We start from the raw sequence: 21704 nt of genomic DNA, 5'->3' as shown, positions 1-21704 counted from the left end.
ATAATATTAAAGTATATTATTATTAATAACTATACCTTTTTATTAATAATAATCTTTAAAGGTAAAAATATTTAATATTAATAGTTTTTATAATAAAATATAAGCTGTAATGAATATATTAAACATATACTATGCTGGAACATTGTGCGTACCGTGGAGGGATATTGTAGAGATATACGAAATGCAAAATATGTACCGATAAGGTTACGTAACCTATAACAGCCGTTAATATGCGTATATCTTTATATATACTTATATTCTAGTTTTATCTTTCCTTCCTTTTTTCCTTAGCTTAAAATCTTTATCTATAGTATTAATATAGTTATACCTTAAACCCTTAATTGTAATATTATTTTAAGCTCCTTCTTTTTATTAATAAATGTTATATAAATATATTACCTATATCTAATCGCTATTATTTATAATTTATAAATTAAACCTTTCCCCCCTTATTATTATATCCTACATTTAATAATAAATGAATATAACCTTATAATAAACCTAATTAATAAAATTAAACCTTATACCCCTTAAAACTAAAAAGACCTTAATTAAAATAAATAATTTAAAACAATTTTAATAATTATTATTATACATTGTACCTAATATTCCTATAGTTAATAAATAATTAACCTAAAACCCTATCCTTTCTATCGAAAAAGAAGAAATTAATATTAAATCTAAAGATAACTTTTAAAACTTCCTAAACTTTAAATTAAAAGATATAATGCTTTTATTATTAAACCTTAATTTAAATAAAGGATTAATAGAACTACCCTAACCAATAAATAAAATAAATGCTATTAATTAAGCTATTTTAATCTAATAACTATAAAAATAAATTACCGTTTTTTAAACTTAAATAAAAAGAAGTAATTTAACTTTAATATTATAAAAAAGTATAATTAAAAGTACTTTTAATAAAGTTAACTTTAAGCTAATTAGTATAATTATATAAGCTATTTTTAAAACAATTAACCTAATAGGCAACCCTATTAACTTAAACCTAAAATATATAGAAAAGGCTAAAACTTATAGAATTAATCCAGATACCTTTTCCGGAAATAAAGACTTATTTAATAATTAGTTAAAAAAGCTAACTAATAAATTTAAAGAAAATATAATAATATATTATATTAAAAAAAGTTAAATATACTATATTATATCTCTTTTAAAGAAGGATATTAAAAAAATAGTTAAAATTTATTTCCATTTTATTATTTAATTATATAGTAATTTAATTAAAATAGTATAAACGTTAAAAATAGCCTATTATAACCTAAATTAAACTATTTAGGCATAAAATGCCTTAAATAAGTTCTACTTTAAATTAGGTTCCAACATTTATTAGTTTATTTTTTAATTTAATAACCTAGCATTAAAATTAAAGTTACTTAAATTTAAATAATCTTAATTTTTATAGAAATATATTAGCTTTAACCTTAAAACTAAAGTATTTAAAATTAATATTAATTTATTAATGCTATATAAACGCTTTTATAATAAAGTAATAAAAGCAATATATAATTATAATTACTATTATAATTATTAAAAGAAAAAATAAACTATTAATTCTGTTAATTATAATTTTAATAATAAAAAAAATATAAATAAGGGGAATATTATAATAAAGCTTAAAGGAATAAAACTCTTAAAGGAAAAAAAAAACCTATTAAAAAAATAATACCTACTTTAATTATAGTAAAATAGGATACTATATTATAGATTACCTTAAAAAAAGTAAAAATGTAGCTTAAATATAAAATAAGGAAAGTAAAAAAAAGCCTATTAACTCTTCTTTTATTAAATTTAAATTAAAAAATTAGCTAAATTATTAAAAAACTCCTTAATAATTTATAAACTATCTTTAGCTTATATAAAAAATAATTAAAATACTATTTAATTTATATATCCTATTTAAATATAAAGGAATAATTTTAAAATAAAAACTACTATACTATATAATATTAAAACTTAAATGTATTTAATAATTAGCTATAAATTAGCTTACTATATTAGCTATTAATTAAAGGTTAAATTAATTACCTTAAAATAATTATAACGATTAAATAACTATTAAAAATAACCTATTAATATAATTAATTAATACCTTACCGTTACTTTAAAAATAAACGGATAAAGGTTTAAAGATTAAACCTTTTAAGTTATTAATATTAAATATAATATTATAATTAGTTTAAAATAACTAGCTAAAAATAAGGTTACTTTAAATTATACCTATTAAATATTATATTAGCTAAAAGATTTATTCCCCTTTACTTTATTTTTACCTATAATTAAAATTATATAAAAGTTTCCTAACAATTAATAAGTTAACCCCATTATTTAATAGGATGCTAACCAAAGGGATACCGCTTTAAAAAAGAAATATACTATTCTAAAGCAACTAGCTATATATTTCCGAAAAAATATCTAATTAAAGAACTTAAAGATAAAGCAATTTTAAAATAAAAGGATTATTTAATAACTTATTAAAAAGATTAAGTTAAACCTTAAATAAAAATAATAAAAGAAAAGGGTATTCCTAAATAAATTAATACTTATTAAATTTATTAAAGTAGCTTTAAAGGTAGCTATAATAATATTAAAAAAAACTTAAAAGACCTTTAATAATAAGCGTATTCCCTTTTTATAAAACGAAAACCTTAAATATATTAAGCTAATCTGTTATTTAATTCTTAAAGAACTAACCTATTTAAAAGGATTTTTTTTAAAAGTAAAAGCTAATAAATTACCCCTATTATAATTAGGATATAATATAGTCCTTAAAATTATTATTAATAACCCTCCAAATAGCTTCCCTTAATATTAAACTCCAATTTAATACTTATTATTAAAAAAAGAAGTAATGGATAAATTATTAATTTATAGCTTTATTAAACCCTATATAAAAGTAAATACTTCCCTTATCCTCTTTACCTTTAAATTAAATTTAATTAAAAGATAATTTTATATAGATTATTAATAAAGAAATAAATACTTAAAAAACTATATCATTTTAACGTTAAATTTAAATAATACTATATATAATAGCTGGAGGGCTAAATATTATATTAAGTTTAATATTATTAAAGCCTTTTATAAATTAAAGATAGCTTTAAAATTTTAATATTTAATAGCATTCTAAACTTAATAAAAAGTATTTTAATAATTGGTCCTACCTTTTAAATTAAAGATTAGGCCTGCTTAATAATAAAACTTCATTAATTTTTAATTATATAAACTATTTAATCTTTTTATTAATACTTATATTAATAACGTTTTAATATTTATAGATAATAAAAAAAAGTATTAGGAATAATATAAAAAGGTAATATATTACCTTTATAACGTTAAGCTTTAAAAAGATATAAAAAAATCCCGCTTTAATATAACCTTTATAAATTACTTAGGTATAATTTTAAAAGTTAAATAGGGTATTTAAATAAACCTTAAAAAAATAAATACTATTATAAGTTAAAAATTTAAAAACCTAACTAATATTTAAACTATTTATTTGTTTTTTAAATTATATAACTTTATTTAAATATTTATATACTATATTAATAATATAGCTAAACCTTTAAACTATTTATTTAAAAAGGATATATTATTTAAAATAAGTAATAAATAATAAAAAGCCTTTAAATTAATAAAGAAGCTAGCTTATAAAGTATTAATATTAGCTTTCTTTTAGCTTAGCTAACCTATTAAAATTAAAACCAATACCTTCCGGAATATTATTAGTAAAACTATTTAGCAGTAATAAAAAAATACTATTTAAAAGCCTATAAAATACTTTTTAAAAACTATATTACTAGTTAAGTAAATTTATTCTATATAGGATAAAAAACTATTAATTATAGTTTAAACTATAAAGTATAATTGCTTAAAGCTATTAAATATAAAGTTCTTTATAATAATTAACTATTAAGCTTTATTATATTTTATTATTAAAAGAATTCTTTTTATAAAATAAATAAAATAGGTAAACTTTTTATCTAACTTTAATATTACCTTTTAATACTAACCCAGTTAAAAGAATATAATAATAAATACATTATTTTATAAAATAATTAATTTATTAACTATTAAAGCTTATAAGGCTAAAGAATGTAATATAGCTTTAATCCTATTTAAAACCCTAAAAGGATTAATAGCTATTGTAAAAAAAAAGGTAATAATATTATATAGCTTTAATTTAATAGATTTAATTTAATAAAAAAATAAAAAGTAAGGTTTAAAATATAAAGACTATTAATTAATTATTTTAAAGTAAACCTTTAACTTAAAGGTTTATTTTTATATAACTTTAATTAAGGAAGCCTATTATTTAATAATTACTACTTACTTTAAGCAAAATAAGTATATTAAAATAATTAAATAGGATTATTATTAACCTTTATTAAAATAAAATATCCAAATATATATTTATAATTATTATAATTATTAATAGAATAAAACTCCTTAAAATAAAATACCTAAACTATTATACCTATTATTAATCCCTATAGCTATTTAACGCTATATTATAATTAATAAAAAGGATATATCCTTAAATAAATATAGCTATAATTATATATAAGCATTTATTAATAAATTTAACTACTTATTAATTATAATACCTAATAAAAAAACAATATAGCGGAAAATATAATATATTAATATTATAAATATACTTATTATTTCTTAGGTTTACTAAAGGTATAAATTTTAAATAATATAAAACCCTTTATTTCACACTTCTTAATAAAGATTAATAAATTAACCTATATTAAATACTAATATAAAAGCGCTCTTTACCCCTAAATGTAAGGAGCTATAAAGTTTATAAATTAAAAGTTAAACCAACAATTACACTTTTACATTAATAAGTATTAAAATAATTAAAGCCCTTACCTACCTATATTAAATTTTATATATAACGCCTTTTAATATTTAACTATTAATATAATATTATTAAAGGTTTTAATTAATAAGAATTAATATAAAGAACCCTTTATTACTACCCTTACTAAATATTATTAAAAAGATAGTATTTAAAAGGCTAGCCCAACAATTAATATAACAAACCTATAAAGTATAAAAGGTAGCTTATAAAGCAATAAAAGCTATATAAAAGAAATAAAAAGTATAAACAAATAGGAAGTAATACTTAATAAACTTCTATATAAAAAATAAAGTCTTCTTAAAGAAGAAAAGCTTTATAACTAATAGCCTAACTATCCAATTAAACTCCTAATAGGTCGGACCCTTTAAAATACTTAAAAAAAGAGAATATAACTATATATTAAACCTCTTAAAGTTAATAAAAATAATTAACCTCTTTTATATAAATCAACTGCATAAAATAAATAAAGACCTACTGCCCTAATAAACCTAACCACTATTAAAACTTAAAGATATTAAAGGAAGATTAAAATAAAAAGTTAAATAATTACTTAAATTATAAATAATAAAGTATAATAAAACGCTATAATATTAAATTACTTAAAAAGGTTACAACCCTAATAATACTTAATACCTAGTAAAGAATTTTAAGAATTTATTAATTAAAATATAAAAGTTCTATAAAAAATAGCCTAACGTATTAAAACTGCTTAAACAATTAAACAAAGAAATAAAAGCTACAGCAATTAACAAATTTACTACCAACCACCCTAATAATAACATCGCTATATAAAATAGCATTATAACTAAAACCAGATGCTATAAGTAATTCCTTAACCCATTTTACACCCATATCTTAATTTTAATAAAAGGAAGTATAATAAACATATTAAATATATATTATATTGGAACATTGTATATACTATAAAAGAACACTATAAAGATATATAAAATATAAAATATATACCAATAAGGTCATATAACTTATAACAGCTGTTAACACGTATATATTTCCACGTATACTTATATTTTAGTTTCATCTTTCCTTCCTTTCTTTCTTAACTTAAAATCTTTATTTATAGCATCAATATAGCTATGCCCTAAACCCCTAATCGTAATATAAGCTTATAAAATAACTAATTCTTTTAAGCTTTATTTAAAGGGTAATTTAATAATAAAATTATATTAAATTAGTTTAAAAAGGTTTTTATATTATAAATTTAAACCTAATATAATAATAAATAAATAATATTAATATATAATAATTATAATAATTATATAAATAATATCTTTTTAATAATTTATATATTAAATAAAGTATAATTAATCTTTTATAAACTTTATTATAATTATATTATATAAATATTAAATATTAAAATTTTTAAATTATTAAAAAAATAGCTTTATAATTACCTTTATAAATACCCTTTAATTAGTTTAAATATTAAACCTTTTAAAAAAATATATTAAAAGTATTATAATTTATAAAGATTAATATTTTAATATTTAAATAGGTTAAAAATATATAAAAAATAGCTAATGTTACAACTTAGTAATCCGCAGCCCCACCCACTGGGCCAAGCCCCTAAAAGGGACATAGAATACTAAGGTTGGATCTTAGCATTCCAATAGTGGGCTATATAGGCCGGAAGGTTAGTGGGGGACCCAACCCTACAGGGCGACCTTCCGTAACTGCTAAAATATTTTTATAGGATTAAATTAAATTATTATTTTTAAAATATATAATATTAAAAAGAAAGGGTATTTTAAAAGTTAAATATAAAGCCTTTATAATAAAAAATAAACTTAAAATATTAAACTTTTTAATATTTAACCTTAAATATATTATAATAATGCCTTTAATAAGTTAAAATCTTTAATAAAGTTATTAAAAATTTACTATAAACTATTATACGTTTAATATATTAATATAAAGGTTAATTGCTTAAAAGGCCTTAAAGGCATTAAACCTTTAAATTAATAAAATTGTAACTTTTAAAGTAAAGGTTTAATACCTTTAATTTAAAGTTAAGAAATTAATTAAACTAAAAAAAAAAAAGGTAAAAATAACGCCCGGGTATAAATTTATAAAGATATTAAACGTATAAAGGATTAAATATAAGGTATATAATAAAAGGATTTATAAAGATAAGATAAACGATTATAAAGTGCTTAAAACCTTAAAAAACCTGTTAAAGATTATTTAAAAGGATATTTCGGAGCTTAAAGACTGTATTACAGCTATAACCGCTTAAAAACAGCGATCGCGATCGTTTTCGTTAAAAAATACGGCTTCAATTAAGTGGTGTTAGGTGGGTGGTGGGGTGGCCCGGGACCCTTGCGATTTGCTTAATGAGCATCAACGTAAACGGAAGATTATCGGGCAAGTGGTTTCTGACCGATCGTTGAGAGCTTTTCACCCGATCATGAGCAGCCAGATCGATATATTCCTACAGCAGCTTCTACAGTCCAATCATCCCTCCAATGCGGTAAATATGACTACTGCTTGCAACAGACTTGGAATCGATATAGTTGGGCACATGGCTTTCGGTTATGCGTTAAAAACGCAAACTGAAGCTACTAATCGTTTGATTCCTGAAACCATGTTTAATGGTATATACCTTAACAATGTGTATTACACATGGCCATCTCTTGGTCACCTCGCTCCTATTGCTAGGTGGTTGGGGGAAAAAGAAAGTTGCCGTTTTTACCCAAGCGGTAGCAAAGCTGATTGCTGAGCGAACATCACAGCTAGTCGATTCAAAGCCCGATTTCTATGCCGCTGTTACAGGTGATGGAGGTCTACATCCTCTTGAGTTGTGGGGAGAAGCTATATTTTTTGTATTAGCTGGTGGCTCAACTGTTGCAACGGCAATATGTGGTTCCTTATTCCATTTGTCATGGCATCCAGATGTATATGCCCGTCTTGCGTCTGAAATCCGCAAGGCCTTCTCGTCAGGACGGGACATCCAGCCTGGTCCTATACTCTCTTCTTGTACTTATTTACGGGCTGTTATTGACGAGTCTTTGCGGATGACGCCTCCCGCACCGAGTCCTTTGTGGCGAGAGCCTGAAGTAGTTGCTACAGACAAGCCATTTGTTGTTGATGGGCACATTATACCGCCAGGCACTGAAGTCGGAGTCCATCTCTGGGCTATTATGCACAATCCAGAGTACTTTGACGAACCTTTCACTTTTCGTCCCGAGCGTTGGCTAGTGCCCACTGATGGGGATACAGAACAGACTGCAGAGAGAAGGAAGTCACGTGCCCAGATGCGCCGAGCTCACGTTGTGTTTGGCCTAGGAGACCGCAGTTGTGCGGGTAAAAGCATGGCGTATATGGAAGCAAGTCTCACGATTGCTAAGATTTTGTGGTACTTCGATTTTGAGCGAGCTCCAGGAAAAAAAGGGAGCTTGGGGTGTGGCCAAGGGGGTAAGAATCCTTGGGATGCGTATGATCAGTTTCAGATACACGACGTCCTAGGAGCGGATCACGATGGCCCAAACCTAGTCTTCAAGCCTCGCCCAGAGCAGTGCGAAGACTTGGACTCTACCACATAGTTAGCATGAGTAAGGCTGTCGCAATCTCGCGCAATGATTCCCCCCCCCCCCCCTTTTTTTTTTTTTTTTTTTTGAGTTGGTGTGTTGAAACCGCTCACGGTATCCGTCAAAATAGCCGCGTCCAAATCTCACCGCTGTGAATCTGGTTTATCATATGTTTCTCACTCTCCCCACATCGACAAAGATGTATTGCGAGGTCACCCATTGAACAAAGCGAGATATGAGCGCCGCAATGTGTATTTTACTAGTCGAATATCCCAGATTGGGTTTTACCCTGCTAGATATTCTAGGTAGATAGACCACAAGTACTTTCTGATTAGCGGATAGCGTTAGATATAGCTGAAGGGAGCCTGGATGTCTCATTACTCACCTACCTAATAATATACCTATGTATCACTAGACAGCACAGCTCTACGTATGCACATATGTAAGCAAATGAGACAAATAGAAATCTAACATATATCGCTCTGTTTATCATCACCTAGTTCAAACGCGACGAGTTATGATGACCTGGGAGGGCATGCGAATAGGGGGTTCGATGATGCCCTAACTCCCGATACGTAATTAATAGTTACTTCCACATGCATCTTACACCCGAAATATTTGTACACACAACACGCTGTATCCTTATGCTAAATCCTTAAGCACAACATCGATCTGCCGCTTCCTAAGCCCAACTTGTTCCCCACCAGTAGCCCTAGTCGGAATCAGAGTAGTAGTCCTCGGCAGACTCAGGCAGGGGCTGACCACGATTGATCAGAGCAACCAATACACTCCCGTCGTTTCCCATTTCTATCTCGTCCGAAAGACTTTCGTATACATTCCCCAATGCCACTTCGAAGCTTAAACCCCGGATCATAGGGAAACATAGGGGACTATCAAGGTCTTCGAAGCCTACTATGTTCTCCGGACCGACTCTGCTCTGCCATGCTCCGTTGGTACGTATTCCTCTGGTCTATAGCTGTGTAGCTCCCCAACGAGAAGACACCGCAGCCAGCACAAGAAGGAGAAACTTAAGGTGGTATGGGCAAATGCGAAGAAATCGCCAGGGCCTATGATCGGGCTACTTAGCATGTGCTGGGAAGCGAAAGTGGACGTAATACACGTCCAGGAACCATGGACGGGGGCAGGTACTCGGAAGCAAAGCCATACCGGGTACAACACGTACGCGCCGGTAGACAGCTATCACCTGTATAAACTGCCTTCTACATATACTTATGCTTATTGTAGACCCTTACAATCACGAACTGGGTCGTGTCGCCGACTACGGAGGCGCCGCCCAACGAGGACTCCTCAACGCGACGGACCGTGTCCATCATGGCCAACATCGAATAATTGAATACTGTAGAGCTTTGGAAGGTGAGCCGGGCAGTTTGAAACCCTCATATAGCTGTGGCATAACTAAGTCATTCAAAGTGAATATTGCTAGCGTTGGTGGGCGTTGATAATTGCGCCCGCATATGCCAAGCGAAGCGCCATTCGACCAGGTTCCATTACTCAAGAATATGTTTATGCATCGTTTTTACATAGTAGAGAAATTATATCCTTCCTTTTCCTCCTAATTGTATAGCGTGTCTCGTCGTACTGCCTAATAGATACATATGCTGTGCTTAAGACTACAACTTGAATGCCTGCCCGTGTCCTCTAGCTATAATTAATCAAAGAAGAGTTCAATGCATTCGTCTCAAGAATATAGCTATTGCCTGTATAGGCTTACTACAACGCCACAGCAGCAATAGCCGAGCCACTTAAATGCGAGTCGGGTATAGCTACCTACGACGATACTTAGAATGTTCTGGAACCCACACTATCTCTATAATATAACAGAAAAACAGATTATAAAGGCTAGAACACCTAGATAAGTTCATAACAGCAACAAATCCTAAAATCTAGTAACCAAATTGCTGGCTAACCTCTCTCGGTCTTCCTCCTTACACTCCACACTACTTTAGTAGCAAGATTCAATGTAGCTGTAGAACCCTCCATCTACAGTTATTCCGGCTTTTGAAGCCATTGCTTCAGCTTCTTAAGGGAGTATTCATCATGTTTCGCCTCGGATGTATAGAAACTCTCCTCAAACCAGCCCGGCGTTCCAAGCGATTGGAGAGTCTTCCCAAATGGTTGGCAAGATCCAAAGTCGATTAGCACAGCCTTCCCATTCTTGAACATGATATTATGTGGATTTATATCGTTATGGGCCAAACCTAGAGAGTGAATATGATGGATAGCCGATTCAATAGCTTTGAAAACTGCATCATGGTCAAGCTGGTGGAAGGTGGGTGTCTGGGCCAATTGGGCAAGCGTCTGATCAAGGCGCTCTAAGACTATCGCTGTAATCCGACAACCATTCTTTACTTGACAGCCAATGTATGTGATAATGTTGGGGTGGGGTGCCTTGGAAAGCTGCTCCATGATAAGGGTCTCTTGCAGGATTTGTTGTGGGATAAATTCGGTTCCTTTCATGGTTTTGTAACAGGTCAATCCCGGCCGCTTGATGAATGCCGTAGTGTCATCCCAGTAATCAGGCGCAATTTTGAGCGTAATACCTTCAGGGACTAGAGGGTAGACCTCCTCGTCGCTAACATGCTCTAATGCTGAGATGTAGTCAGCAAGAGTGATGTCCTTCATTTTTTTGTTGTAAATCTGCCCATAGTAAAGATCGCCATCAGAGGTGATATGATAGAACATGACGTATTTCAACTCGTGTGTCTTTGAGTCTAGGGCTTCCATTAACTCCAAATCTTGGAGAGATGTCACAGTAGGGCGTTGTATCTTGGAATCATCCATCGTGTTTTCTCAGTGCTAGAAACGAAGTTTGAAATGGTATAATAGCGTGGACTTGCTTTCTTTCTTTCTTTTTTTCTGTCATTGAAATAGGCCGGGCTGATGCGGCAGCGAGTGTGTTATAAAAGAGAGAAGAGGGAAAACAGGAGGCAGGCAGCAATGCTATCCACTACATGGGATTATTGTCCAATAGGATAACCTTATGATGAGTAGCAGGGATGAAGCGCCCTAGTCAGCTGTGCAGCTATTAGTAAACCAACACATCAAAGCCAAGCATTAATATGTTGTTAGTTATGCAAGTTGCCAGAAAGACAGCTAAGTGTATTTCAAAGGCTATTAACCTAAGTAATATAATATATATATAGTTTGCATTATATAAGGGTGTATTCCATGGCTCAAACAACGCTATATCCTCTGTCTCAAGTTATCTGGCTAGGTACAGCGGTTACCTCACGAAGCGCTATTATTGGCTGCTTTATTTCCAGCTTATTCATCATCATCATCATCATCTCTCTCTCTCTCTCTCTCACAAAAGAAAAAGAGAGAGAAAGAGAGTATAAAAAAAGCCTATAGAACATCAGTGCTTAAGCCTGATTTGCAGTGTTCAAATTATTTGCACAAATTCACAGATTCTTCAAGACTAATCATCACAACTGAATGGGGACAATAAAACAGAAAAGGGGCATTTGTATAATCCTCACGGCCGGAAAGCTGAGGTGTATACGTTATTGCAGTACTAGTTAATGCAACTGGGAATAAATAAATCCAGACGTACATACATATATCCTATGGCAAATGGCTCAACCATTCGTCAAACCTAAAGAAAAGCATGAAGAAAATCAAACGCTTAGAGTCTTGTCTCCAATGCATCATCAAAACAACAAAGACTTATCCATACCCATCAATGCTTGGGGCTCACAAAAGCCCAAAAAAACAATTCCAAGTTCTCAATATCTACACTGTAAAACAAAATACTCATGTCATCATCAACCATTCCCTGTGAGGGAATCCTATAAGTCTCCGGCGAAAGAGGCTCCACCGGCGTTCATGTCGACAGCCATGCTGTGTTTGAGGCCGCATACCTCGAATAGCTTGATGGGGGTGATATGTGAGGGCGTGCCGACAATGCCTTGGGTCTTCAGGCGCATGAGGGTCTCACGGATGGCGATATAGGCGGGGGAGATGGTGGCGAAGCTGAAGATCATGATACGGAAGCCCATCTTCCGGGCCTCGTCGACGGTGATAAGCGGGCTCTTGCCGTTCTCGACGGAGTTGAGCAGGAGAGGCCAGGGAGCAAGGTCCTTGACGGCCTGAGCGGCTTGCTCCTTGGAGGAGAAGCCCTCGAGGAGACCGACGTCGGCACCCTCGTCACGAGCCATGCGCAGACGGCGAATGCACTCGTCGTAGCCGAGGGTCTGGAGAGCATCGGTGCGGGCAATCAAGACGAAGTCGGACTGGAGACGGACGCGGGCACCGTGGGCGGCCCGAATACGAGCAATGTACTCGTCGATAGGGACAACTTTCTTTCCACCGAGGTGACCGCAGCGCTTCATCAGCACTTGGTCTTCAAGGTGAGCGCCTGCTACACCAGAACGGATGTATTGCTCGACAGTACGAGCGGCCATGATGGGACCTAAGGAGATAACGCGTTAGTCCCATTGTAATAAGAATGAAGTGAAGGATCTTGTGATATAGATTTAAGATGTATGTTTATTGTAAGGGGTTGATTCTCACCTCCGTAACCAGTATCCATATCGGCAATCAGGGGAGGGCCAAAGGGGTCAAGGTTGGCAATCATCTCGGCATTTTCCCGCATCTCGTGCAGCTGGGCAATGGCCAAGTCTGGCTGTCCAAGACGGGAGGCTGTGGTACCTGCACCAGTCTAGGGTAAAGATAAGCATTAGCTGAAATTTCGGTAGAGGAAACGTTTGACAACATGGGAGCCATGCAATGAAGGGTTTCTGTTACGTACCATGTACATGGCGTTAAATCCAAGCTCGATGGCCGTTCGGGCTGATAGACCATCGTAAACACCAGGGCAGATAATGAGTTCATCGGTTTCAAAAAGCATCTTTCGTAGCTTCTTAGCACCGGAAAGGGGCTCGCTAACGCTGGGAACGACTTCGTTGAGTGATAGCCATTTAGTGGTTTGAGCTTTTGTGTCCTCGGCCTTCTTGTCAACAAGTCCCGAGGGGGGTGTGTCTATGAAACCATCAACCTCTGAAGAAGTCTCTGTCGAGTCTTCAGATTTGATCTCGGTGGTGACTGGTTCAATGGAAGGTTTGGATGGCTCAAAGTGTGGATTGGACTTGACATCTGAAGTTGCGGCTTGAATCAGCACAACAGACTCGCTCTCGAGCTGAGAGACTGGGTCTGTGGAGATAGCGGAGGGAGCCATTGTGGATTCTGATGGGGCAAGAAGACAAAAGTCTGGAGAAGAATCAGAGAAGTGTGCTGGTGAGGGATGGGAATATAGTATTTGTTGCTCCTGGGTCCGAGAATCGACCTTATTTATATTCAACTCTTCGAGTTTCTTTTTCAGTGTTTCTGATAGAATTGGAGAATGTGGACTGCCGAGCAACCAGTTCCATAGCTCCCCCCTTCGAACAGACATCTCCTTCTTACTGTAATTTTCGGTTGTAATGAACCATTCGACTTGGCGCATAGGTATTCGGACTACGCGATCCAGCAGACCGATACGGCATGCCAAGGTGATTTACCAAATTTCCAAGCTCCCGTAACTTGTTGAGAAACACTAGGAGGATCATAATTGGTGAACTGATCAGCGGTCCACCTTGATAGTCGGTTGCTGAAGCGTAAGCCCAGTTGACATATCGTAGGCTGTTTTTCTCGTCCATTCGCCCCCAGGCTATCATGTAAACTATTGATAGAAACAGTAAGTATGTGAGCCCCACCGTGATATTTGTTTTCTTTCTTCTTGGACATGTTTCCGTAAGTTCTACACTGGCAGTTTGTTTGAGGCGATTCATCTATGAATCGTAAAAACTACTTATAAATTAGTTAGTAGACTGACCAGACGTTGTTTGCAAGGAATGACCAGAACCCAGGCTAGTGAACGCATACCAACGCACATGGACACCCCGGGTAAGCTTGGATACTACCCTGGATGCTACCATTAAAGTAGGATATATGGATGAGTTTGTGGCCAAGTCGCATCGCAGCGGATCTATCCGGGGGTGGCTGAGCACCATGTTGTACTGCAAGACTGAAGCTTGATAGACGCTCGACATAGGCTTTCACATAAATCGATTGTTCTAGGTCCAGCTTCCCAACCATCGATATCGCCACCACAGCGCCGCCATCAGATCTCGCGAGATGATTTCTGATGAGATCATTTGTACCTTATCTTTCCAGCCGAAACCGCGTGACCATATGCGCATATCTTGTAAGCTTGTCGCACGCATCATGATTTGGCATTGTGTAGGCAACCCTGCTTGTCGTTTCTTGGCCCTTTCGGACAAACTCATTCTTGATCCTTAGTTCCGGACCAAAAATCCGCAAATTGACCGCAAGGTGCCATCACAGCCAAGCCGGAGTAGCTGTAGGTCCATTAGAATTAAGTCTGCGGGGACTTTCAATCTCATGAAGCGGCTGCCTATACGACCTAACTGACCGGCATGCAGGCATGTGAAGAAAGGCAAGCGATAACACGCTGGCTTTCTTAGTACGGGCCTTCTGACGCGGCTCGTTAGACTCTAGTGACTTGTTACAATAGGACCTTCTTATGAGATTCTTTATAAATGCCAGCCTAGTTCGCATCTTGTTACTAAGCTTTTTCTTCTAGTTGCCTGGGTAAGGCTGAGGTTATCCCCGAATGGAGCGCCCCAGGGTCTCATGGTAGTTCATGGAGTCAGACTGATCCTTCGCCTGTCAGCAGCCTTCTGCCACTTGACACGAACGAATCGTTTGCACGAAATTTGCGAAGGCGAGGTGAGAGGTCGCATGAACCGTCCAAGATTGCGCGGGACCTTTCCTCCAGGCCGTCCAAAAGATTTTTGCTAACATCAAACTTGTTTCACAACCCGCTGCCCTTAAACGTACATACATCCCTTAGCGTCTTGGCTGAGCGAGCTGTGCATATCATATCCGCTGTCATAACTGACACGCAAACACCCAAGACTAGCCAAGAGGCTTGGATAGAGACAACCTTCTCGTCTATCCTTGGTTCTTTGTAATTGATGCACATAGTGAAATACTCGTATTAGGTGCATTCCATCGTGAACCTTGTCATCAGCGGGAGTGACCCGACATTGTCTAGCTTGGCAAGCTGGGCATACAACATAATTGCCGGGTTGTATCTAGCCATGGTTTCTCTTTTAGGATCAAGTGGCTGGCATCGAGGGCTGGGAGCTGTATCAGGGAGTAAGATGCGGTGATAAACAAAAGACCGCACCTCTTACCATACCGGCTGGTAGTACAGATATGGTTCATCGATGTACATACTATAATCTCTCCCCCCCCTCCTTCGCCTCAGATGAGACAGAGCACATAGGTCTGATCACATGCTGTTTCTCCCCTGCCAATGGGTAAAACAGCAACAATATCGCCTGACAATCGATGAGCTGATGCGAGTAAATATAGTTAACCCATCAACCAAATAATGGAGACAATCGCTAGTGTCCCGATGACATAATTACGTGCGTATACTAGTCTGGTATCCTTACGGATCGACATCTCAGCAGAGCTGGCGACACTGCTCCCCTCGCTTAGCGTGTGTGGTTACAGTTCCCAGCGGTCTCGTTGTAATATTGTCTGGTTGGTTGTATCGAGTTTGCTTAGGTTACTAGGATATAACCGTAGGCCAACCCGCTGAGCAGCCGGCAGAACATGGTTCCCCATTGTGCGCTCCGATATGTTTTGGGAATATACCCTTGTTCCTAGACAGTAAGCTGGGCATGCGGTGATCATCGTCACGATGACCTCGGGCGCCTGCCGTTCTGTGCATTCTCCCCGGTGGACGCAACGAAGGTGTCGCACAGGGCCAAGCCAGCTTTATCAAGCAGGGCCGCCGAAGTTGTCCCGCCTTGAGATAATCATCAGAAGCATTGCTGCAGCCAAGCGCGAATAACCAGAGTCCTAAAGATCTCGGCGTGGTCTCGGCGCGCCGGATCGGGGGTCGGGCTAGCGGGCCGCTAGGGTGTAGTGCAGTGTAAGGCACGGCATTCGTGATAAGGGATCTGACGTGAAGTGACTTCAACCGGAGCGCACGGAGCTTGCTGCGAGGAGGGTGCGAAGGAGTGGCGATGGCCTAGGACAGACAGGAGGGATCCTCTCTTGTCAAACAGTAGCATGACAAGTAGTTCGTGACAAGGCCTAGCACAATCTTGGAACTCGACCTAATCTCAGAACTGGTGGATATCCCGCTCATGATCGCTGCCCAAGCTGAGCCACCGCTGCCTCCCCAGAGCACTTACAGAACAGGTTCAACAGGTCCGATCCGCTCTCGGGCAGTGGACAAGGGCTTGGGAAGGCCCTCTTTTCTCATCTCGTCTCACCCTACATAACGGCCCGTATGTTCGCTGGGGGCGCCGGTGCGGGACCTCGAGGCCGCGACTAGGGCAGAAACATCGGCTAATACCGCTAATACGTGCATGCCCAGGATTCGGATATGTCGTGAGTCTGGCAAGGTTCAGCTGTTTGTGATATACCGTGCGGGACGTGCAGCGAGCGCATCAAGCTGTTTGTGTTCGTCCTCACGGTGCGGCATTTGGACGCACATGCCCAAGCAACAACCGACATACATACACATAACGTACAGGCCTACAGCTTGCTTGCATGTGGGACAATTTGTCACATTCGCCTATCCTCCGAGGTGACACTATTAGATTATATCGTTGTTCGTGAGTTATAGTAACTTCACTTACTTCCAAGTACAGAATAGTAAGTTAATCCTTGACGCTTGTCCTCGGGTGGCCTTGGCTTCTTAGCTAGCCTCTTCCTGGCGTCGATCACGCAACTTTCCCATCAGCCGCCTTATTTCATTCCGGCTGGGCGCATCCATCTGGCTTTCTGAACTAAAAAAAAAAAAAAAAGGGACAGAAAAAAAGGACTCCAAAAACCAAACAGGGTTCGCTGTCCAGTAATATTTCCCGTCAGCCGTACTGTAGATATCTTCCAATCGTCACTAATTATCACGTATATCGCACACGCATTATTCATTTATCGCCTCTCAATTTCTTCCTCTTTTTGTTTTTATTACACAACCCGGCTCGATACAGCGCGACACAATGCTGGACGAGGAAAAAGGCGCAAAGCCCATGTCGGGCAACGACAGCAGCTCAACTGACCAGCTGAACGAACTTGAACCTAAGCGCAGTTTCCTCAGCAGATTTTCGGAAGATCTCGACCCACGGTTCGTCTGGGCTCCTCTTCTCGTCTGCTGTTTTGCCACTGGTCTCACTGATGGCACTCTTTATAATGGTGAGTGAACCGGAAATCCCGATTTTTGGAGACAGAGGCCATAAATAGGGGCGAAGGTAATTTCAGGGATCAAATGTAAGGCGAGGCTGACTAACAACCCTTCTTCTCCAGCGTACGGCACTTTCGTATCTATGCAAACTGGTAAGTGGCCTATCTACCACAGCAGTATCTGGAAATTGATTAAAGAAATGACAACTAACGTACACGCTAGGAAATACTGTTTTCGTAGCCCTGGGTACATCGGGGCAGAACAATAGGCCTTATGGTTGGGCTCGCTCTTGTAAGCAAACCTCATTCCGCTCTAGAGGAGTATAGTAGAAAGCAAGCGATGAGACAAAAAGAAAGAGAGCAACGATGAGTTTATGAAACGAGCGAAATCCTAACGCCGTGAAATCTAGTGACATCTATCGGCTCCTTCATTATAGGCTGCGTCTCGTTCTCGCGGTTCCATGCCCTGATAGGGCGCGGCCGGCAGCGGCGCACGGTGGTCCTATCGTTCTTGATCCAGACCGTCTTCGTGGCGCTCGCCGCCGGCATCATCCAGGGCGGGTTGATCGATGGGCGGTACCCGTCGAGGCGGGACCCCAACGACGTCGACTTCGCGGAGCTGGCGCCCATCGCGTTGCTCTCATTCCAGGCGGCCGGCCAGATCGTGAACAGTCGTGGCCTAGGCGTCGCCGAGGTGCCCACCGTCGTCATCACGACGCTGCTGTGTGACCTTGTCAGCGACCCTAACATCTTCGCGCCCTTCGCGCAGAACCCCAAGCGCAACAAGCGCGCCGTCGCCTTCACGCTCACCCTCGTCGGCGCCATCGCTGGTGGCTTCATCTCCAAGGTTACCGGCCTCGTGCAGAACAGCTTGTGGCTTGTCGCCGCCTTGAAGCTCTCCATCACCATCTTCTGGGTCTTCTATAGCAAGGAGAAGAAGGCGTAGTAGCAGAAGAGAGGCTGTTTGTCACTGGCTGACTAGTGCATATTGATTCTCAGCTATTGCGCTGTCGCGAAAGAGGTATAATATATATATACATAGAGTGGTGGAAGCAAGCATGGAAGGGGAAAGAAAGGCATTAGACGCATCAGATAGACGGATGGTTTGATTGGGGTCCGGGAGAATGTGACCATGACGAATTCAACCACTTATATATACTTATAGACTACTACTACTACTTTATTTGGATTTAGAGGCTTCTAGCAAGCGTAATTAGCCCATTTCCTCCTTCTCCCATCGTCCGTGGGAATAAATACGTAACGTCCGATATGCCTCTGGATGCCACTGCAAACATAATCGCTGGCAATGTTGCTTGCTGGTGAAGCCTGACGTGGTGTAGTGGTAGCACGCCCTTTGACACACGACGTAGTCCGCTGTTAAGCGGCGCGAAACCGTGCCTTCGGGGGTGGGAAGCCTGGGTTCGATTCCTAGCGTCGGGAAGTCCTTTTTTCCTTTCAGACTCTCTCTGTCTGTACTGTTAAACTCAAACTTACTCGCCCTCGTTAATAGACGACGGTGCCTCTGTGCTGCTGAACGTGTAATATGCATGCATGCTGCGCGCGCACCCTATCTTTCAACATATTCACCCACCTATCCAAACCCATGTCCAAGTCCAATATCATCGAATGCACCAATATACACACAAAACGCCAAAACATGAAAACCAGCCTATTGGGAATCGTAAAATGCAAAAGAACACACTGATATCGCACACACTCCTCCAATCCACTTCTCTTACGGCCGCGCTCAGTTTATTCGTTCAACGCGCTGTATCGCGAGTACCTCGAAGTCGGACCTGCTCTGCCCTCTTCAGCCGCTATCCCACTGACTTTACGGCGATATCCCAGATTCGAAGCACTACTCAAATCATAGTCGTTTCCAGAGGAAATTTGGCGCCCTTCTACACCTATGGGCCTGTTGTTATCTCCATTATATGTATCTCCACCGTACGGGATAGGCGGTGTGGCGCTCTTCAGTTCGCCGTACGGTTTTGAGTAGAACTGGTTGTCGGCTTGGATCGACGAGTTTCTGTTGCCCCTGATACGGTTCCAGATCGTCGGTCGGCGCGCTGGGACTGGGCCTGATTGCGCGTCTACGATGTCCTGGCTACCGCTTACGCTGCGTCTGTTGGAGCTCATTTCTGTAAGCACGGGTTGCGCGGTGGGCGAATCGTGCAGCTCGATAGGTCCCTTTCGATGGGGATTCAACCGCAGCGGGTTAGGATGCATGTTGCCGGTGATATTGATCGGGCCATCGTCGTCCTCGGAATCTGAGATGTATTCGGGACCCATCACATTTTCCTGTTCCGAATCTGATTCGTTGTCTCCTGTGTATCGTTGGTTTAGGGCCTCGTATGCCTTGGACCTCTCCGCTGCTGTCCGCTCCCCTGCGTTCATGGCGCGCTGGCGCTGCTGTGTGCGATTGACGAGTGATTCTGAAGCATACCATGCTTCTGTGAACCTTGCCACCCGCGTTGGCGAGGCGTTGATCGGCTGCGAGTTCATGGAGCTGCCAGGCCGCGAAGAAGATGGGGTGCCTGTCTCGTGTAATGGGATCTCCATGTAGTTGCCACGTTGTGCCAATCGAGTATTTGACTGGCGCCTTTGGTCAGCGACGGAGATGGTGCTGTTGCGAGGTGAGTTGCGCGGGGAATTGCCTGGTGTTATTTGATATTGCCGGCTGGGTAGGTCGACGCGAGAGTCACGTTTCGAAGAACTGAATGAGTCCCGTGACCCGGTACGCGTGTTCATGAAAGGGATACTTGGCGGCCGAGATAAGTCCTCGTAGGGTGCTCCAGAGCGGCGATGGTCTTCAAGAGGCGTTGACAGGCGCTTACTACTCTCCGACATAGAAGTATAGCTACTTGCCACTGACGACTTATTGCGCTTGTGTTTTGTGCGAGATGTAAGATTACTCTCTAGAGGATTCATATCAGGCGGCATATTGGCAATACGTCTGAACATGACGGCCAAGTAAATGGATATGCCAAGTGACACCGCATGGAGACCGATACCAGCAAGAAGAGTGTAGTTCTCAGACTTGATGAAGATTGGCAGAAGGTCTTTATCTGCTAGGAGAGTGTCCCAGCTACCGCTCTCCTTCGGCACCGTAATTGCGCCAAAGGCATAGAAAGCCGAGATAGCTAAGTCGGTGGTAGCAGCGAACACCTGGTACGCGGCCGAGGAGGCGGGTGGCCGCGCTCGTGCTGGTTTAGCCAGATGCAGGATGGCATATGCGCAACAAAGAACGATAACACCAGGCTATAGTCGAAGTTAGACCCAGTTTACGAAGATATGTAATGGGCAAGATAGAAATAAGAGCATACCGCAATGCGCAAGATCCAAGCCACCAGAGGCATAACGTCTGTAATGAGAATCATGAGCGTGAGGAGTCCAGCGCCGGCGATTAGTTCCAAGGCACGTAGAAATAGTTGAAAGTATCTCGTCCATCTTATCCACCACTTTGCAGTATCACTCATAGGCTGGAAATTGTAAGTACGACCAGTAGGAACCGCATGCGCACTGCATCAAATAAGACATCAGCTACAGGTCATCGAGACCGTACTACAACTAAGTGAAGATGGTGAAAACAACAAAAACATACTCAGGATGTCGGCCAAACGACACGAGGGGCCCTTCCTTCTTGGCCTTTTTAGGCTTTTCTTGCCAGCTCGCCCTCGTGACAGCCTTTGGGTCAAACTCTTTCTCTGGCAAACGCGAATCTCGGCGACCCGAGTCGTACATGTAAGGTTGCTGAGCCCCCATGGTTGCGAACGACCTGTTCCAGCGAGGGTGGATGCTTCTCGCAAGATACAGGCGCAAGATACGGGGAGGAGAAGAGGGAGGGGTAGGGTGATGGAATGGGCTGTTTGACTTGCGCCTTACACGCCAGTAGGTATATATTTAATTCAAGTTGGGGGAAAAGGTCTTTCAATGATGACGGCAGCGTTCGCAGCAGTGGCGCACATCAGTCCACGCGGACGATGTAGACATGTTGCCGAATCGGGCTGAGCTCAATCTCCATGGCAACGCTGTGCTAC

The 21704-nt window shown here is 38.7% G+C and overlaps 5 protein-coding genes and 1 non-coding gene across 6 annotated transcripts; 3 read left to right on the top strand and 3 right to left on the bottom strand.

The window, feature by feature from the left end:
* The first annotated feature begins 7311 nt into the window (after positions 1–7311).
* F5B22DRAFT_588423 (cytochrome P450) lies at positions 7312–8461 on the top strand. Its single transcript, XM_047973668.1, has one exon. It carries the CDS (start codon positions 7501–7503, stop codon positions 8449–8451), a length of 951 nt encoding a protein of 316 aa, XP_047835304.1. The 5' UTR covers positions 7312–7500; the 3' UTR covers positions 8452–8461.
* A 1655-nt stretch (positions 8462–10116) lies between these two features.
* F5B22DRAFT_261236 (kinase-like domain-containing protein) lies at positions 10117–11379 on the bottom strand. The gene has a single exon (XM_047970100.1). The coding sequence runs from the start codon at positions 11236–11238 to the stop codon at positions 10444–10446; it is 795 nt and encodes a 264-aa protein (XP_047835303.1). The 5' UTR covers positions 11239–11379; the 3' UTR covers positions 10117–10443.
* Positions 11380–12245: 866 nt separating this feature from the next.
* On the bottom strand, positions 12246–13633 carry F5B22DRAFT_642096 (putative carboxyphosphonoenolpyruvate phosphonomutase; the record flags this gene model as incomplete). Its single annotated transcript, XM_047978073.1, has 3 exons — positions 12246–12868; positions 12970–13117; positions 13208–13633. 3 exons carry the CDS (start codon positions 13631–13633, stop codon positions 12246–12248), a joined length of 1197 nt encoding a protein of 398 aa, XP_047835302.1.
* A 3645-nt stretch (positions 13634–17278) lies between these two features.
* On the top strand, positions 17279–18744 carry F5B22DRAFT_261118 (DUF1275 domain protein). Its single transcript, XM_047970098.1, has 4 exons — positions 17279–17676; positions 17788–17817; positions 17888–17956; positions 18075–18744. Exons 1-4 carry the CDS (start codon positions 17484–17486, stop codon positions 18608–18610), a joined length of 828 nt encoding a protein of 275 aa, XP_047835301.1. The 5' UTR covers positions 17279–17483; the 3' UTR covers positions 18611–18744.
* Positions 18745–18989: 245 nt separating this feature from the next.
* F5B22DRAFT_t28 lies at positions 18990–19104 on the top strand. The gene has a single exon. It is a non-coding gene; the product is annotated as a tRNA-OTHER (tRNA).
* A 210-nt stretch (positions 19105–19314) lies between these two features.
* Positions 19315–21607, bottom strand: F5B22DRAFT_261122 (uncharacterized protein). The gene is made up of 3 exons (XM_047970099.1): positions 21269–21607; positions 20991–21186; positions 19315–20925 (listed from the first exon to the last, which is right to left on the bottom strand). Exons 1-3 carry the CDS (start codon positions 21427–21429, stop codon positions 19417–19419), a joined length of 1866 nt encoding a protein of 621 aa, XP_047835300.1. The 5' UTR covers positions 21430–21607; the 3' UTR covers positions 19315–19416.
* Between the last annotated feature and the right edge of the window lie 97 nt (positions 21608–21704).

This window comes from Xylaria bambusicola, assembly GCF_022495145.1.
Source record: "Xylaria bambusicola strain CBS 139988 unplaced genomic scaffold F5B22scaffold_3, whole genome shotgun sequence".
NCBI classification, from domain to species: domain Eukaryota; kingdom Fungi; phylum Ascomycota; class Sordariomycetes; order Xylariales; family Xylariaceae; genus Xylaria; species Xylaria bambusicola.
This window is presented reverse-complemented; position numbering and strand designations above follow the sequence as displayed.

Coding starts and splice junctions, on each gene's coding strand:
- F5B22DRAFT_261236 (XM_047970100.1), bottom strand. CDS start 11,238: ATGGATGATTCCAAGATACAACGCCCTACTGTGACATCTCTCCAAGAT.
- F5B22DRAFT_588423 (XM_047973668.1), top strand. CDS start 7,501: ATGGTATATACCTTAACAATGTGTATTACACATGGCCATCTCTTGGTC.
- F5B22DRAFT_261118 (XM_047970098.1), top strand. CDS start 17,484: ATGCTGGACGAGGAAAAAGGCGCAAAGCCCATGTCGGGCAACGACAGC. Junction 17,677..17,787: donor TGATGGCACTCTTTATAATG/GTGAGTGAACCG, acceptor CTTCTTCTCCAG/CGTACGGCACTTTCGTATCT. Junction 17,957..18,074: donor TTATGGTTGGGCTCGCTCTT/GTAAGCAAACCT, acceptor CGTGAAATCTAG/TGACATCTATCGGCTCCTTC.
- F5B22DRAFT_261122 (XM_047970099.1), bottom strand. CDS start 21,429: ATGGGGGCTCAGCAACCTTACATGTACGACTCGGGTCGCCGAGATTCG. Junction 21,187..21,268: donor TCGTTTGGCCGACATCCTGA/GTATGTTTTTGT, acceptor TATTTGATGCAG/TGCGCATGCGGTTCCTACTG. Junction 20,926..20,990: donor CTTGGATCTTGCGCATTGCG/GTATGCTCTTAT, acceptor CTTCGACTATAG/CCTGGTGTTATCGTTCTTTG.